At 46.1% G+C, this 16,857-nt stretch overlaps 2 protein-coding genes across 3 annotated transcripts; one reads left to right on the top strand and one right to left on the bottom strand.

The window, feature by feature from the left end:
- The first annotated feature begins 2,622 nt into the window (after positions 1–2,622).
- LOC123159028 (malate dehydrogenase [NADP] 1, chloroplastic) lies at positions 2,623–6,523 on the top strand. Of its 2 annotated transcripts, XM_044576827.1 has the most exons (14): positions 2,623–2,844; positions 2,961–3,051; positions 3,445–3,531; positions 3,921–4,005; positions 4,194–4,375; positions 4,857–4,927; positions 5,011–5,101; positions 5,198–5,272; positions 5,351–5,452; positions 5,541–5,663; positions 5,745–5,813; positions 5,905–5,973; positions 6,054–6,107; positions 6,208–6,523. In XM_044576827.1, the coding sequence occupies exons 1-14, from the start codon at positions 2,702–2,704 to the stop codon at positions 6,259–6,261; spliced, it is 1,296 nt and encodes a 431-aa protein (XP_044432762.1). In that variant the 5' UTR covers positions 2,623–2,701; the 3' UTR covers positions 6,262–6,523. The 2 variants fall into 2 exon arrangements, with proteins under 2 accessions (XP_044432762.1, XP_044432763.1); XM_044576828.1 differs by lacking the exon at positions 3,445–3,531.
- A 2,379-nt stretch (positions 6,524–8,902) lies between these two features.
- On the bottom strand, positions 8,903–14,504 carry LOC123159027 (NAC domain-containing protein 78). The gene is made up of 5 exons (XM_044576826.1): positions 13,921–14,504; positions 13,476–13,685; positions 9,980–10,732; positions 9,773–9,899; positions 8,903–9,502 (listed from the first exon to the last, which is right to left on the bottom strand). The coding sequence occupies exons 1-5, from the start codon at positions 14,395–14,397 to the stop codon at positions 9,138–9,140; spliced, it is 1,932 nt and encodes a 643-aa protein (XP_044432761.1). The 5' UTR covers positions 14,398–14,504; the 3' UTR covers positions 8,903–9,137.
- Between the last annotated feature and the right edge of the window lie 2,353 nt (positions 14,505–16,857).

Here is a 16,857-nt window from a genome sequence, read left to right as displayed (position 1 = left end):
GTTGCGTGGGCCAAGTGTGGGAGGGGACCAGCCCCTAGGAGGGCTGGTGCGCCCCCCACAAGGGTGCAAGGCGCAAGGGAGAGTGGGAGGGGGCAAACCCTAGTCCAGATGGGCCTTAAGGCCCATATTGGTGCGCCTCCCTCTCCTCTCCCCTCTTGGCCGCCACCCCCTTTGCCATCTAGGGCTGGCCGCACCCCTTGGGGGTGGGAAACCCTAAAGGGGGCGCAGCCCCCCCTTCCCCCTATATATAGTTGAGGTTTGGGGCTGCCATACACATGAGTTCTCTTCCTCTTGGTGCAGCCCTGCCTCTCTCCCTACTCCTCCTCTCCCATGGTGCTTGGCGAAGCCCTGCTGGATTGCCACGCTCCTCCACCACCACCACGCCGTTGTGCTGCTGTTGGATGGAGTCTTCCTCAACCTCTCCCTCTCTCCTTGCTGGATCAAGGCGTGGGAGACGTCATCGGGTTGTACGTGTGTTGAACGCGGAGGTGCCGTGCGTTCGGCACTTGATCATCGGTGATTTGAATCACGACGAGTACGACTCCATCAACCCCGTTCACTTGAACGCTTCCGCTTAGCGATCTACAAGGGTATGTAGATGCACTCTCCTTCTACTCGTCGCTGGTCTCTCCATAGATAGATCTTGGTGACACGTAGGAAAATTTTGAATTTCTGCTACGTTCCCCAACAGTAGTTTCACTGTGTCCCTCGTCGAGAAAAAACTAGAATCCAATGTCCAACTTCATCTTTTCCGTGAAGCTCTTCAAGAGGTGCTTCAAAAACTCTAGTTCGAAGAGACCTCGTGGAGTTGGGGAAAAGTTAACCCCTGCTGTCACCCGTAAGTTTTTTTCTCGAGAAAACATCCAATCTATCCATCTTCAATCATGGCAATACAACGAACACCAGAAATAATAAAAATTACATCCAGGTCCGTAGACCATCTAACGACGACTACAAGCACTGAAGCGAGCCGAAGGCGCGCCGCCGTCATCGCCCCTCTCTCGTCGGAGCCGGGCAAAACTTGTGTAGTAGACAATCGGGAAGTCATCGTGCTAAGGCCCCATAGGACCAGCTCAGCAGAACAGCAACCGCCGCCGATGAAGAGTAGCGTAGATCGGAAGGATCCAACCTGAAGAAACACAAACGTAGATAAACTACGACCAGATCCGAGCAAATCCACCAAGGATAGATCTGCCGGAGACACACCTTCACACGTCCACCGATGATGCTAAACACACCACCGGAATGGGGCTAGGCGGGGAAGACCTTATTCCATCTTAAGGGAGTCACCGATGTCTCGTCTTCCTGAGCAGGATACAAATCCTAACAAAACTTGAAGAAACATCTAAAAACGGAGTCCTCCCAAAGGCAAGGGCCGGGATCCACCGCGCTGCCATGGCCCTAAAGCCACCGGAGACGAGGCAGACCGGCGGCGACGCCGACGGGAGGCAAAGGAACCCTAAGCTTTTCTTGGGAAAGAGGTTGCTCTCAAACACGAGCCTCCATAGATCCGATCTTATAGTATTGTTACACATTTAAAAATGCTAAAGCAAGAGTATTTGTACCATATATCAATATAAAAAGATCCAAAGGAAAAGATCCAACAAATCTCGACCATCATGCCAATCCGGCAACCTATATTGCTTCAATGGCGAGCGATGCACATGTTTAGCATGCAATTAATAATTTAATATCATACAAAATATTAACATCTGCACTATCCACGTAATTAATGTGCAATTGATTTACTTCCTAATTAACATGCATGCACATACACATTTACTAGTAGTAACAGAAACGAGAGAAATTGCGAAACAGCATGTGGTTGAATGGTCAGGAGGACAATTGTATCCCCAACCCACCAGGGTCAAGTCCGGGACTTAGACAGCGGTGCTCGCATTTTTCTAGATTTATTTCAGGTCTTCACACGATTCCCGACTACCAGGGTGTTTGTGGTGCCTTTGTCAATATTAAGATGATGTGGTGACCCAGTCTTTCAGAGATGGTCATAGAGGTAGGACGTGCGTGCGCATATTCATGGGGTTGATGTGCGTATGTATGAGCGTCTGTTCTCGTACTGTGTTTGTGTTTTAAAAAAAGCAAAGCAGAAATTCATGTTGAGAAATAACGAAATACACAAAGCATCCTTAACCTGAGTTTATCAATGAGCATTCAACCCTGTGAACTTTCAATAGGGCTTTGACGGACGATTCGGTTAATCCGTCAGTCTATGGACATCTGATGATGGAAATCAAGAAGCCCCTGCAGCTTCGAGGGTTTGTTCCGCTTTTAATTGATCATAATTAAAATAGTCTTACTCATAGTCTAGCTAATGTAGGGAAAACTGGAGATAGCACCACCAGGTTTCAGACAGTATCAAACAACTTGTATTAGCGGACTGCAACGCTGTTAAGAACCCACTTTACTCGGGAAAAAAAACTGAGTTGCTGATTGGACGCTGACATGGTAGTGCCAGACAAGCGCACCGGAGCCAGACCACGTACACGTGGTACACCATCCATCCACTCAGTACGGTCGTACTGTCGTCGTCGCGCCGCGTGTCACGGTTGGCGGCCGTTCAACGCAGGGTATAAGTAGCGGGCACCCAAGGGCTAGTCCGAATCGTTGGCGCTCTAAATAATCTCGTCCACTAACTCCCTCCCCTGCCTATCCACTCTGCTCCATCTCCAGCTCCACCGCCATGGATTTATCCTCCCTAGCGAGGCCGCAGGCGCTCCGCGGCGGCTCCACGGGCGCTCTGGGCGCCCACGCCGCCCGACGCCGCTCCGTCCAGCTGCTCCACCCGCGCAGGCCCACATTCCGCTGCTCCGTCGAGGCAGCCAAGTGAGTGCACGCCAAACCTCGTACCGCTACCCAGCCTGCTGATCGATCCTCCCGCGAGCTGCAACAACCATAGGTCTGAGGAGTGCGCTTTTGTTTTCATGCGTCTGCACCGCCAGGCAGCAGGTGCAGGGGACGCTAGCGGCGGAGGCGGAGGCGGCGCGCAAGGAATGCTTCGGGGTCTTCTGCACCACCTACGATCTCGAGGCGGTCAGTCGTCCTCACTGCTCTCCCTCAACGTGTTTGTTGAAATGATCGGCTAGTGTCTGGCTGGGTTGGCGCGCGCTCCGCTGGAAGCGTTACTGGTACCGGGACTACGATGTTACGCCTCAGTCGATCTTCTCGATTGTGGCTGGGATTTGGTCATGGCTTTTGAATTGAGAGAAGAAAGAGGCTTCTTTTTTTTTATGATACAGCGTTGAGCGAACACTGCGCCTGATGTTGATCTGTTAATATGTGATGAAGCCGTATCATTGCATGATGATTTACACTCCCTGTCTTGATTGATCAGTGGATATTCATACGGCATAATTGAACGTGCTTAACTAATACAGAGCTGCTCGATCGTATTAATCTGTGCTCCTCCTGTCAAACGGAACGCAGGATGAAAAGACCAAGTCCTGGAAGAAATTAGTGAACGTTTCTGTGTCAGGTGCGGCCGGGATGATATCGAATCATCTGCTCTTCAAAGTAAGTAGCACCGAGTAATAAAAACATTGTCTTCATCCAATTTATTCAAATTTTGTCTATGTAGAGGTGTTGACTGACCTTGTCAACAATTCTCCTCCTTTTATTGAAAATGCATAGACAAGAATGGCACAGTAATAGTCACAATATTCTCATTTACCAGATGCAAGTGCAGTATATATTGATATTGACAAGTACTGCCTAGTGATAATTCTACTGTTGCCACTACGACAACCGAAGCTATGCTATGCACATAACTGATTGGCACTTTCCTCTCTGCTGATGTATCATCCTTGTGCTTAATTACAATCGACCGACCATATTCTTGTCTTGAAATTTTGCGTCTAGCACATCAGAAAGTATTGATCATTTATATGACTGCATTTTTGTAGCTTGCCTCCGGTGAGGTTTTCGGACAGGACCAACCAATAGCACTTAAGTTATTGGGCTCGGAAAGATCATTACAAGCACTCGAAGGTAGCTTCGCTAACTTATTTTGCTTGACATTTGAGAAGCAACATCGATCCATCTTAATTTGCTACATGATACACATTTTAAACTGCATTCCAAATTCCAATTTTGCTGTACTCCCAGGTATAAATGAATTACTGAGACAGGGCAATATCGCCCTTCTTCCTAATGCTTTCTTATAATTACAACTGCAGGTGTAGCTATGGAACTGGAGGATTCATTGTATCCATTGCTAAGAGAAGTCAGCATCGGCATAGATCCTTATGTGATCTTCGAAGATGCAGATTGGGCCCTTCTAATTGGGGCCAAACCCAGAGGACCTGGAGTGGAGCGAGCTGCGTTACTAGATATCAATGGTCAAATCTTCGCTGAACAGGTTTCCTTTTGCATTCTTTTCCTTATTATATGTCAAGTATACTGTCATGAAATCGTAAGAACCCATTCTGTAAAAGAGACATTATTTTTCTTTGTGGGAGAGTACTCCCTCCGTTCCTAAATATAAGCCCTTTTAGATATTCCAGTAAGTACTACATACAGAGCAAAATGAGTGAATCTACGCTCTAAAATATGTCCATATACATCCGCATGTAGTCCGTATTAAAATCTCTAAAAGGCTTATATTTAGAAACGGAGGGAGTATATCTCAAACTTTGACATTTAACTATGTGGTTCCTTAGATGCAAAATGTGCCCTGTCCTCTTGCATATTCGACGGAGGGGGAACTATGGGATTCCTTAGCATGAAACCTGCTAAAAACTTGAACATAAATCTGATTTAAGTTTTTAACAGATATATGAGTACACAAATGATCACAGAATAGTTGTATTGTTATTGGCTGAAATTTTGAATTGTCTCAGGGGAAAGCACTTAACGCTGTGGCATCTCGGAATGTGAAAGTCATAGTTGTTGGGAACCCCTGTAACACTAAGTATGGACAGGTTTTGTGGTTGCTAAGTGTGTTATTGATTTATGCTATTATCATGTCTGACTTGGAGTATATGCTTCTTGTAGTGCTTTGATCTGCTTGAAAAATGCTCCCAACCTACCAGCAAAGAACTTTCATGCATTGACAAGGTTGGATGAAAATAGAGCCAAGTGTCAGGTACTTGATGTTGAATCTTAATTATTTCTGATATGTTTCTGTTATTTTATTTCAACAAATGACAAGACTAATCTGCTATTCACAATGTTTTTGCAGCTAGCGTTAAAAGCTGGTGTGTTTTATGACAAAATATCAAATATGACTATTTGGGGAAACCATTCAACAACTCAGGTGAAGATATGATTACAAACATGGCTAGTGTGTTGGTAGTGCTTTGGAGTACTGATTTGATGATTTCCACCTGAGTAGGTTCCTGATTTCTTGAATGCCAAAATTAATGGGACGCCAGTAAAAGAAGTCATCAAAGATACAAAGTGGCTAGAAGAGGATTTCACTATAACTGTTCAAAAGGTACACACTGTTCCACATTTATCTGCAATTCATCTATCATTTGGGACAACTAAGAGAATATTGTTTATTCATTCCAATGGCTATCCAGCGTGGAGGTGTGCTCATCCAAAAGTGGGGCAGATCTTCAGCTGCATCAACAGCTGTTTCCATCGTCGATGCCATGAGGTCCCTCGTAACTCCTACCCCGGAAGGAGACTGGTTCTCTACAGGGGTAATGTTTTCTACTCTAGGATTGTTGATTGCTTCTTTTGTTTTGGTGTACCACTGAAGCAAAGGCGATGCCAAACCATAGGTTTATACGACCGGAAATCCTTATGGCATAGCAGCAGACATTGTATTCAGCATGCCGTGCAGATCAAAGGTAAGATTTCAAACTGAAATCCCCGTTACTTTTCTTCCTGATAGGAATATTATACAAGATGGCAATTTGCACTCTGACATTATTCATACAGGGCGATGGTGACTATGAACTAGTTAAAGATGTGGCGATGGACGATTTTCTCTGGGGCCGGATCAAAAAGGTAGCATTGAGTTGTAGAAATAATGGTTGGTAATATGCAGTATAATGATGGAATAACCGATCATGTAATGATTCCTTCAGAGTGAAGCTGAACTGATTGCTGAGAAAAGATGCGTTGCCCATCTTACAGGGGAGGTAAGTGATGTCGAAGAGTACTTGGGCTCTTGTTGCAATGAAGGGCAAATGCTGCTACAGAAATTACTAACATGTCATATGTTGTGTTGTTGCAATGTAGGGTAATGCATTTTGTGATCTTCCTGGGGATACAATGCTTCCTGGAGAGATGTAGTGCTACTGCTATCGATGATACTAGCAATCTGCCAATTGCTACCAGGATGTCATGTTATTATTAGAAGGCAACGTTCCCAACGCCAACTGGAAGAAGGATAGTTGAGAGAAACGACTGCTTGCAGGCTGCGGCAGCTATTTATCTTGTGTGTATTTAATAAGCACGCAGACTTTTGTTGTGCACTAGTAATATACGTATAAAGCAAAAGAATTTTCATAATAAAAAGGGCAAAAAGCCATATGGAGCAGAGTGTTTTTTTTTTTTTTGAACTGGAATATCCATTCCAAACCTTAAACTTGCGCAGCATAATCGCTGGCCACCAGGTCTTGTACAAAATCTGGAACTTGTTCCTACCAAAAGCAGCAAAACTGAGCTACAGTGTTACAAGAACGTTTGCAGAAATTAAATTGAAAAGCATCCAAGGACCTTGCTTCCCGCAACAGAACACCGATGGACGAAAGATCATAGTCTCTAGAATTGATAGCATTAACCAGTTGTAAAGAGTCGGATTCAAAAATCGCTTGATGAAGTCCCATCTCGCTCGCGGCTTCAATGGCCTTGTTGCACGCCGTAGCTTCAGCCTGGAGGGATGAGATAAGGTAGTCCAGCTTTCCTGCATACGCCGCAATGAACTCCCCTTGTCCCGAATGCGCCACACAGCCCTAAGCACCTCTTCCCTCTTCAACATAAAAAGCAGCATCGAAATTTATTTTAACAAACCCTGCCTTCCCTTCGGTTTTCTCCAAACTTGAACTATAGCTGGCAATGTATGTGCCTGAATACTTCCTTCCTCAACATAGAAATCCGTCAACAGTTTCCTAACATAATACGCCACTCCAGCAGCCGGCTTAATCTTTTCTCCCTGATTAGCCATATTCCGAACATTCCACCACTCCCAGAGAAATACAAGCAATCAGGGGAAAGTATCGGGTGCTCCCAGCCTTGAGGTACTCCCGGTGCTCCAATGTTATAAAAACATTTTTAAATGTTCCAAAAAATTCTAGAAAAAAAATATGAATGTTAACAAGGAATGTGACTACCATCCCTAAAAATTTCAGGTCCAAAATCAAAACACACATTGAGAAACAAAAAAGTAAAATCTAGTACGAATAGTGTAAAAAAAAGACTAAAGCAACATTGACACTATTCACATCTGGATTTGTCTTTTTTGTTTCTCAATGTGCATTTTGAGTTTGGAGCTGAAATTTTTAGGGGTTGTAGTCATATTCTTTGTGAACATTCAGAATTTTTTTCATAATTTTTTGAAATGTTTAAAAATATATTTTTTGTCATTGGAGCACTGGGAGCACCTGATACTTTCCCCAAGCATCAGGTCACGCTTTTCAGGTTTCAGCGACCACAAGTGATCAAAAATAGCATCAGGATTTACACATTCCAGCAATACGAGCCTGACATCCTCAAGCTGCAATACCCTCCAGACTTGCTTTACCAACTTACACTTCAAGAACAGATGTCCCCCATCCTCATCCAGGCGCAAGCACATCGGACATCTAGTATCCAGGTCAACGTGTTTCCTCTTGATGTTCATTCGCAAAAGCAACGACTTGTGTGACGGACGCCATAGGAACGTACGAATTTTAGGAGGCAGGCTCAGACTCCAAAATCTATTCCATCTTTGTGAGGCCTGCGGCACTACGGCAGACGAGCTTGCATCTCGCAACCTCGTTCCCAAGTGATATGCAGATTTCACAGGGAATAAGCCTTTCGTGTCAAAATGCCACGCTACCAGATCGTCCATGCCACTATCAACAGGGATAGCAAGTATCTCTTTTGCATCTTCTTCACAGAACAGTTCTGTCACGAGCTCAACATCCCAGGTTTCCGTAATCAGGTCCATCAAATCGCTAAAACCCGGTCAATGAGTATATGGAGCAGAGTGTTACATTGAGGTTTACTTACAGCAGAGAAACAGAAATATTGAGTGGAAGCTATGATCGGCTAGGCAAAAAGAAAAGAAAGAAGAGAACGAAAGGAGAACGAAACTTTGTATTTGGTAACTCTCCTGTAATTATGTTTAACCTTGAATGCAATTTATAGATTTGACAGCAATAGTCCCTCTGACTCGAAAGTAAAAATCCAATAGCAGATTCCGTTTCGAAAAAAAAATAATCCAATAGCAGATTCCGTAGCTGGCACTGTTGGAACTAATGAAGCAAATGATTGACCCATCATATCATCCCAAGAAACGGAAATGGGAGTGCCAACAAGATCCAGAATGCAGCGGCAAAATTGCAGCCGAACACAAGATCGTCAGCCGTTTCGCTCAGAGGGAGAGATAATCAGCGCAACATCCCCTTGTGTTGATCCTCCTCTGGACAAGCAGCCAGGCAATGGGATGGCACCCTGCTCTTCCAGATGAACGAGGCGAAGCAGCACAGATGGTAGGTCTTTTTTTAGGCTGAAAACACTATGTTAAAGGCAGGCAGCAATGCCCATGACGGCTACCCTTGCCACCGAGAGCATGCGAGTTTAGAATTTTGTTCAAACCTGACAAATGACAACACATACAGAGCTGAAGCATCCTGAGCTTGGGTTCAGCCGCCAACTTGGTATTTGTATTTACAACATTCTACGCTGAAACTACCTAACGAACATGGATAACTGCAACACCACCATGCACTTGATTATTAAGCAGTTCTAATATCACTGGAGGAATTCATTGATACAGCACTAACTCCTCTCAGGCTGCAAAACGGTACCACTAATGCTGTCGAATTTAACAGATGCACAAGGTCATGTCATGCAATGCCATACATTTAGGCCATCAGGAGGTCCCCAGTTCTCGCCTCAACACACATACAATTACCTACGTCATAATAATATTTTTATACCCAATACCGGGCGGGCAGGCCAGGTTACTTGCCGTAGATGCACAGGCCCACCTCGTAGCTCACCAGGAGCATTATTGCTGACAGGAAAAAGAGACAGAAGCCGCCGCGCAGCACCGCAGTCACTGTGTTGCAGCCACCACAGTGTATGCGGTTATCAGGCTGGAAACCTGTGGAGAAGAGAAGCTCCATGTCTTCATCCTTCTGGAACGACCACTTGCCTTGTCGAGAAGCAACAGTTAAGCTTCCTATGCTGATTACTTCGGTAGACACGCTGATGGTGTTAGGGTGCACACCAGACAAGGATTTGCCTGGGAACTCTGCTGCAAAAGCAGGGGGAGCCGAGATTGAATCCAGCATCTTTACAAAACGCCCATTCTTAGCCTGAGAATCTGTCCAACACAATTACCATAACTTTTCAGTAATCTTCATTTACGGCTACAACATCCAAGTTAACATTGCCCTGATTAAGCACAACCAAAAGCTTGTTTTTCTTTGCAAGATGCACAAAATGATCCTGCTTAATCAGGGCAAGTAAATATAACTGCAAACGTTCCCTCAGGGTGACATAGATAGAGATACTGGATCAATAGTTGAATAGGTACTAAAGAGCAAAATATAGCAAAGGATAGCTGGCCTGTTCTTTTCCATAATAACATTACCTGGTAAAACAACACAATTTAACTGACCACCAGCTTCAGATAACCTAGTGGACGACGGGGCCCCAACTACAAAATTAGGTTCTACAACCTTTTGAGTTGGACTATATGTATAGTTGGGATTGTTGACCTGTAAAAGTAGTGTGTGAGTACATCAATGATCTGCACAAAGTGCAGTGAGTTCATCTCTTACATGAACTGGTAGCATACCTCTTGAGTAAGAACTGGCCCATTAAAGACATGGGAGCTGCTCCCAGCCGACTGCTGTACAGAGCACATCATATCATTAAATAAATTATTATCGTCCATTGCATCATAGTATGGAATACCATCATCCAGTGTCTCGATACCAGATAGAATGGTTGCTGGGGAGCCGAGAAATCCATTCGTCTGTCTAAATCCATCACTGAACATTGAGTTATCAAAGGGCGCATCAAAATACATAAGAGAATCATCTTCTGGCTTGACTGAATTTGTAATAGAAGAGTGTGGGAGATCAGTCATAGTTGAGCCCAACTGGGAGGAGTCATCTTGTAGTGTCTGCAACAACTGGGCCAACTCATCTGGCTGGAAAGGCTGATCACCAGTGATCAGAGGGACCTCATTGTTGGCCCCGTTTACAGCATCCAAGGGGAAAGCTGTTTTCCAGGCCCAACCATCAGAAGGCCAGATAGTGGAATCATTGCCTAGAGGTAACTCCAAATCCTTCAGCTCTAGGAATTCATCATTGGGGCTAGAACTATTAAGAAAATCTCCAACATTGGCATTAAATAACATATTTTCATTAAGCATTGGGTTATTTTGTTCTCCAGGATGAATATACTGAAGAAAATTAGAACCAAGACTTGGGTCATTTAAAATGTCCCCTGAATTTCCTTCTACGTCTTCAGAATGGCTGCTGGTGTTTGAAGTGTCAGAAACCGGCAAAACAACACTGCCATTCTCATTTTGACCAGCCAAGTCCTGAATTTGAGGGGGAAAGTGTGTTAGAAAAACTGGCATATTAGGTAAAGAAATGATCAGAGCAAAACAAAGAAATTACCCATAAAGCATAATCGCATGCGAATAAAGTAAAAAATAGTCCTGTGTGGATAAATAGTATGCTAAAAAATTATTACGTTCAACAGAATTATAGCTTAGAATACATATGTACTCCCTTCTTTCCTAAATATAAGTCTTTTTAGAGATCACAATATGGACTACATACGGAGCAAAATGAGTGAATCTACACTCTAAACTGTGTCTATATACATCCGTATCTAGTCCATATTGGAATCTCTAAAGACTTATATTTAGGAATGGAGGGAGTATGTTTGATCATCTCTGACACGCAGACCTTGTGAAGTTCAGTCTCGTCTGATCTTTTACTGGTTATAGAGTTTATGGCGGCGCTGACCATCCGAAAAGTCAAAAGATGGCGTTGGCATTTATAAAGTTATTAAAGACAAAAAAGACAACACAGAATTACAACCTTTTTAGTGCTCATAGACCTGAATAGTGAATACTATGACATCATGACTCTTGTGTGTCACTATCTCATACTTGCTAGTTAACCCTGATAGAAATACAAATATGTATGTCAAAAAGCCAATGCATGTCAGCAGTCTTGCCGGACAGCATGACATAGAATTCGTTAATGCAAAGTAAAACAAGCTAAATCCCAATGCTGAAGAAGTGGAGCATCCCTGTGCAGAGAAAGATACAATAACTTAGATCCAACGTGACACAAAACATGCTCAGTAACATTATGAACCTTTTTCCTCGACAAACAAACCAACAACAGATTAGAATGAAACTATGTGCCATCAATCATCATTCTACAGATTTATGGGGAAAATACAAATATCCATTATTTCATTCACAAACCACTTTTTTCGCTTCAAGTAAAAGATGGAACCGACTATGTGATAGCAAATTTTGTGAGCATACCAACTGCCAGGATTTTCGAAAAAAAATCTAACTCTGGCTATGAAAAGCGATCAACATCTCCCTTTGACCATGGATAATGCGAAGGCACCCAAAAAGATTCCAATGCTAGAGCGTGCGGAGAATGTCAAGAGAGGTCGGGGTAGACCGAATTTGACATGGGAGGAGTCCGTTAAGAGAGAGCTGAAGGATTGGAGTATCACCAAAAAATTCATATGCTAATCAGTTAAACTAAGACAAGGGCATATATGGTGTTGAACCGGTATGGGCCCTGCCCATCTATCTTCGCCGCCACACACACACACGAACACGAGCTGGTACGCTACCCCTCCTGATTCTACATGGTATCAGACACCAGGTTCGGCGGGACCTGACAGAAGGCAAGGCTGCGGGGTCCGGCATGGATCAGCTGCAGTCCTGTGAGCCGGAGAAGAGGCTGCTGTGCGCACGCGTGCGAGGCGGAGAAGCAGCTGCATTCGGCCCGGGGAAGGAAGAGGAGGTGAGGCTGTGCGCGGCGAGAAGGCAGCAGAGGAGGAACGGCAGATTTAGAGGAGGTTGGCTGTGCTGCTGCTGGGTGCAGTTGCTGACGGTGTTGTTGCTTGCTGCTGTACTCCTACTGTTGCCTGCATGGTAGGAAGATGAGTGGAAAGGGAAGAGGAGGCAGTACTGAGGGTGTTGCCGGGACTACTGCTGCTGCTGCTGTGTGTGGCCAGGGGGAGAAGAAGGGTAAGTAGCTGCTGCGTGTAGCTGGTCAGAAAGATGGGTGAACGTAAGGACTTGCTGAGGCTGTCGAGCAGCTCACTCAGTTCCTCGCGGGCTCGAACTCCCGGGACATCGTTCCTCAACAGGGAGTTGTCCAGAAGATCGAGTTGTCGCTCACAGACATCAATGTAGAGGGGGAAGGGTTGCGGTTTGCGAGTGGACATCTTGAGGTGGATGGCTAGAATGATTCTAATCGGGCAAGTTGTCAAGATGATAGAAGATCAACTTCAAACTATTGTGTGTTTGTGGGAGGAAATTTGGTGTCATGGAGAAGCAAGAAACAAACAGAGTTGTGTCTAGATCAACAGCAGAAGCTAACTAAAGATCATTATCTCAAGGGTTGAGTGAGATGCTCTGGGTGGAGAATCTACTGAGCGAGTTGAAACTTCTGAGGAAGGCGCTCTTGAGAGTTTGGTGTTACAATCAGTCAGCTATAAGCATTGCCAATGACCCGATTCAACATGATAGAACAAAACATGTGGAAATTGATCGCTTCTTCATTAAGGGAAAACTTGATGCTGGGATCATCAGCCTTACTCATGTCAGCTCTGGGTAACAGGGGGGCTGGGAACAAGGACTGTAACTTGGCATGTGACAAGATGGGGTTAATAGCTATCTACTACCACCCATCTTGAGGCGGAGTGTTGAACCGGTATGGGCCCTGCCCATCTATCTAAGGTCCGTAGGGCGCATCCCATGTGCTAGACCTAGAAGAAGAGGTGTTCGGCATTGTCTCCCAGAGAGTGCAGACACACACACACAAGAAAACGAGCTGGTACGCTACCCCTCCTGACTGTACATATGGACAAGTGCAAGGAGATAGAACTACATGTGTTATTATCTTCAGATTCAGAAGCCTAACAAATTCAGTGCCAACTCAAGCTGATCTATGTAAAACTCAAACTGCAAGCATGCAACATAAACTGACTTTTCTGCAGTATAGCATTTTATACCCAACTAAACGCTTCTTTTACTAAAACAAGCAGTGAGTAGAAAATCATGCAAGTTGTAGGTATACCTGAATGAGATCATTCATCTGAAGATATCCTTTCTCCATAGCACCAGGAGCCTCATGCTCACCAACAACGTCCCTCTGCACTGGCAGAGGACCAAAATCATCATCCTCATCCGCCTCCCACTCCTCCTCGACGAAGGGAGCTCCATACTGTGCCCCGTTTTGAGGACCAGGCCCAGCCTTCTGGAAGATTCGGCACACTACAAATGAATCCTGTGCACAATGGTTTGAAAATCAGCATCGCTATATTGCATTCAAGCGTCATTAGCAACTATAACAGAACATTGCCACCCTAGCGATCGAAAATTTTGCCCGTGACTCGCAGTAGCAAAAGACCCGGTACAGTCATAGCACAATGCCCACTGGGATCAGGTATGAAAAAAAATCGATAGAAGTCTAATATCTACTTAATCCACAAGTCCATCGCCGGTGTCCGAAGTGGCAATACCTGTGGGATCCCGGCTGCACCATCGCCCTCAAGGCGATACTCGTGCATGACCCAGTTGGTGCGCTCGCCCTTAGGCGCGCGGCCAGCGTGGAAGACGAGCGTCTTCTTCATCCCGACAACCCTAGCTCCATGGCGGACCTCCCTGTCCTTGCCGGTGGTCTTCCAGTAGCCTCCTGCAGTGGCGCGGTTGGTGCGCGCGCGGTTGGCGTGCTTGCGGTCGAGGCGGCTGAAGAAGTACCACTGGGAGTCGCGGCTGCGGAGGCGCGACCTTGCCGGGAGGTCCCATGGCTCGACCTTGTAGAGGTCTACCTCAGCGATGGCGTCGACCTTGAGCGGGCGACCGAGCACCTTGCGCTTGAGGTAGTAGGAGACGAGCTCCTCGTCTGTTGGGTGGAAGCGGAAGCCCGGGGCAAGGGAGGTCGGGTCATCCGGCGCGGCCGCCGGGGCGGACGAGGAGGACGAGGAAGGGTGGGTCATGTACCTGAGGAGGCTTAGGGTTCCAGGAGAGAAGAGGGAAGATTGGATTGGGAGATTGGATTGGGGAAAGTTTTGGAGGGGGGGTGTCTCTCTCCGGGAAGAAGGGATGGCTTGGGCTATAAGAAAGAACAGGGGCGTTTTCGGGACATCTCAAATTCCCAGAAATAACCCTAACGCTTCGTTTGGATGTAGACATTCGCACGTAGAATTGGATACTGGCATTTGACTACCCGAATGTGGCTGTTTGGATGGTCTTGGCATTCGCGAATGGAATCACACCTCGATATCGAACCATCCCCGACAACACTAGCGCCATCCCGTCCCGAATTTGGAACTCCACCCCTCCGATTTGCTTGATATTGCCTCGCCCCCGCGTACCCCTTCGCCTTTCCCTCGAAAAAGAAAAGGAAGCAGCGCTCGCACGGTCATCGGTCGATGCAGCTGCGCGGAACAGGCACTCCCACGCCAGCAGCCGCCGGACCTTCTCCCGGACCTGCAGCAGGGCCAGGCATATGCAGTGCTTGCGCAGTCAGCGGTTGGCCCTCTTTAACCCAAACGCCACCAGAACTCTGCTGGGATCTAGTCTGCATCAATCCCGTCGCCCCATGTCGCGGTGGGAGACTGAGGTGTGGTCACCGTTGCAAGATGCGAACATCTACGTCCAAGGCCTGAATCCCCAGGACCTCGTAGACGAGGAACAACAAGGGGACACGAAGATGAAGATGCACAACCATGTTTCGTGGCGGGGCGGCGCCCCCGTCGGGCTGATGATGCTACTGTTGTCCATGGCGGCCATCGCCGCCGGCAATAACCATCGGCCTTTGCCTCGACATCTCACTCCTAATTGAACGACTCCGCCGCCTCTTCGACCTCATGTCTTCACCTGTGCTGCCGCGGTTGTCCTAGATCGGCCGCGTGTTTGCTTGGGTTGACCGGCAAGGACTTGAGTCCGGCTTTGTGTGCGCTCGCGACTCTGGTGCGTCTCTCGTCGCTGTTGTGTGGTTTGGTTCCGCCTCAGGGACCACGTCATGGATGGGTGTTGTGCTTGTAATCTCACGAATGATCCAATTCAATACTTTGACCATCCAAACAAGAATTAACATCGGTCTCTTTTCTTGAATTCCAAGTGCCAAATGCTTACACATCCAAACAGCAGAATTCGGGTTGAATCTCAATATCAATGTCTCAGTGATTTGATATTGCAGCCAATTCAAATCCAAGGTCTCGAATGTCTACATCCAAACGGAGTGTAAAAGAATCCCAGAAATAAAATCGGGTTGGCCTATCTGGCGAACGTTCGCCACGAGATATGACATTTGCGGACGTTCGTCTGGCAGTTTCAGTGTATTTGGGAAACTGGATTGCTTTTTTGCAAAACTGTCATGCATTTCTTTGACTTCAAATGGGAAAAAGTCATCCAATCTGCGCGGTTTAAGCGTCTGCTGGCAGTCGGTTACTAGTTTTGATAAAATATGATTTCTAGAGTTATTAGGCCTCCTTGTATTTTGGATCAAATTTTGATCACTGCAAAAATACTAGTATTATATAAAATGTATTCGGTATAACTTCTGTGACACGTAGTTCATATTTATTAAGTTAAATTTATGGTTAAATTTTGACTCAAACTAAGAGGGGTCCTAATAAATCCGAACAAAGGTCAACCCCTCTCTCCCAGCTTGATCTAAGAAAAATAATAGAAGCGAACGAATATGCGACAGATGGAGCGTCTACGCGTTGGCGGGAAGGAGCTTTTTGGGTGGTGGTTGGCACCAACGCCGAGCTTGGAAGATGGTTCAGGAGCCTTCCAGTTTGACAATAGATGAGGAAGTCGGAGAGAAGAATTGGGGTGCCCGAAGCATGAAGGAGTCGACTGAGGGAACATTGAGGCGAAGCATCTGACACCAGATGGTGGGATTCGAGGATGGGAGCTGGGACGGGGACCTCACGGTGACCGGTGGAGTGTGTGGGTAGCAGCAGGAGACAAGAGGCGGAGATGGACCGGTGGAGCGCGTCGACGCGGGTGGGCAACACAAGGCATGTGGGTCAAGTATGGGTGATGTGTTGACTGAGAATAGCTCAGTCAAAATGAAACGGCTCATGAAAACTAAAATTGTCATTTGAACTAGGAAGCTCCTACTTAGGGCGCCGAGCGGCGCCCAATCCGCCCCGGCCGCTTCGTGGGCAAAATAGGTTTAGGTTAGTTATAATTGCCCCTCTCAGTATAGTTTAATTTAAACTGATCCTCTGGCTAAGAGTGGATGCATCTTCCCTTTGACGAGGGTTAATTTAATAGGTCTGCGTCGTGGCTAAGCGATAGAGTGGTGACAGCAGCAGAAGCAAATGTCCTGATCCTGACGCGAGCCATCGGCAGCTCATTGGCTGGAGTGACACGACCAAGCTGCCATGTCATCAACTTAGTAGGAGTAGTGATTTTTCTGTTCTCTCGCTGCACCGTCAACT

This window comes from Triticum aestivum, chromosome 7B, assembly GCF_018294505.1.
Source record: "Triticum aestivum cultivar Chinese Spring chromosome 7B, IWGSC CS RefSeq v2.1, whole genome shotgun sequence".
Taxonomy (NCBI): Eukaryota; Viridiplantae; Streptophyta; class Magnoliopsida; order Poales; family Poaceae; genus Triticum; species Triticum aestivum.
Note: the sequence above shows the minus strand (reverse complement) of the source record. Positions and strands in the feature narration are given on the sequence as shown.

What these genes read in the sequence shown, in the direction of transcription:
- LOC123159028 (XM_044576827.1), top strand. Translation starts at nt 2,702, where the DNA reads ATGGATTTATCCTCCCTAGCGAGGCCGCAGGCGCTCCGCGGCGGCTCC. An exon ending in GCATGCCGTGCAGATCAAAG is followed by an intron (nt 5,814 to 5,904) that starts GTAAGATTTCAA and finishes TTATTCATACAG; the next exon opens with GGCGATGGTGACTATGAACT. An exon ending in TCTGGGGCCGGATCAAAAAG is followed by an intron (nt 5,974 to 6,053) that starts GTAGCATTGAGT and finishes TGATTCCTTCAG; the next exon opens with AGTGAAGCTGAACTGATTGC.
- LOC123159027 (XM_044576826.1), bottom strand. Translation starts at nt 14,397, where the DNA reads ATGACCCACCCTTCCTCGTCCTCCTCGTCCGCCCCGGCGGCCGCGCCG. An exon ending in GTGCAGCCGGGATCCCACAG is followed by an intron (nt 13,686 to 13,920) that starts GTATTGCCACTT and finishes CATTGTGCACAG; the next exon opens with GATTCATTTGTAGTGTGCCG. An exon ending in AAATTGTGTTGTTTTACCAG is followed by an intron (nt 9,503 to 9,772) that starts GTAATGTTATTA and finishes TGTGTTGGACAG; the next exon opens with ATTCTCAGGCTAAGAATGGG.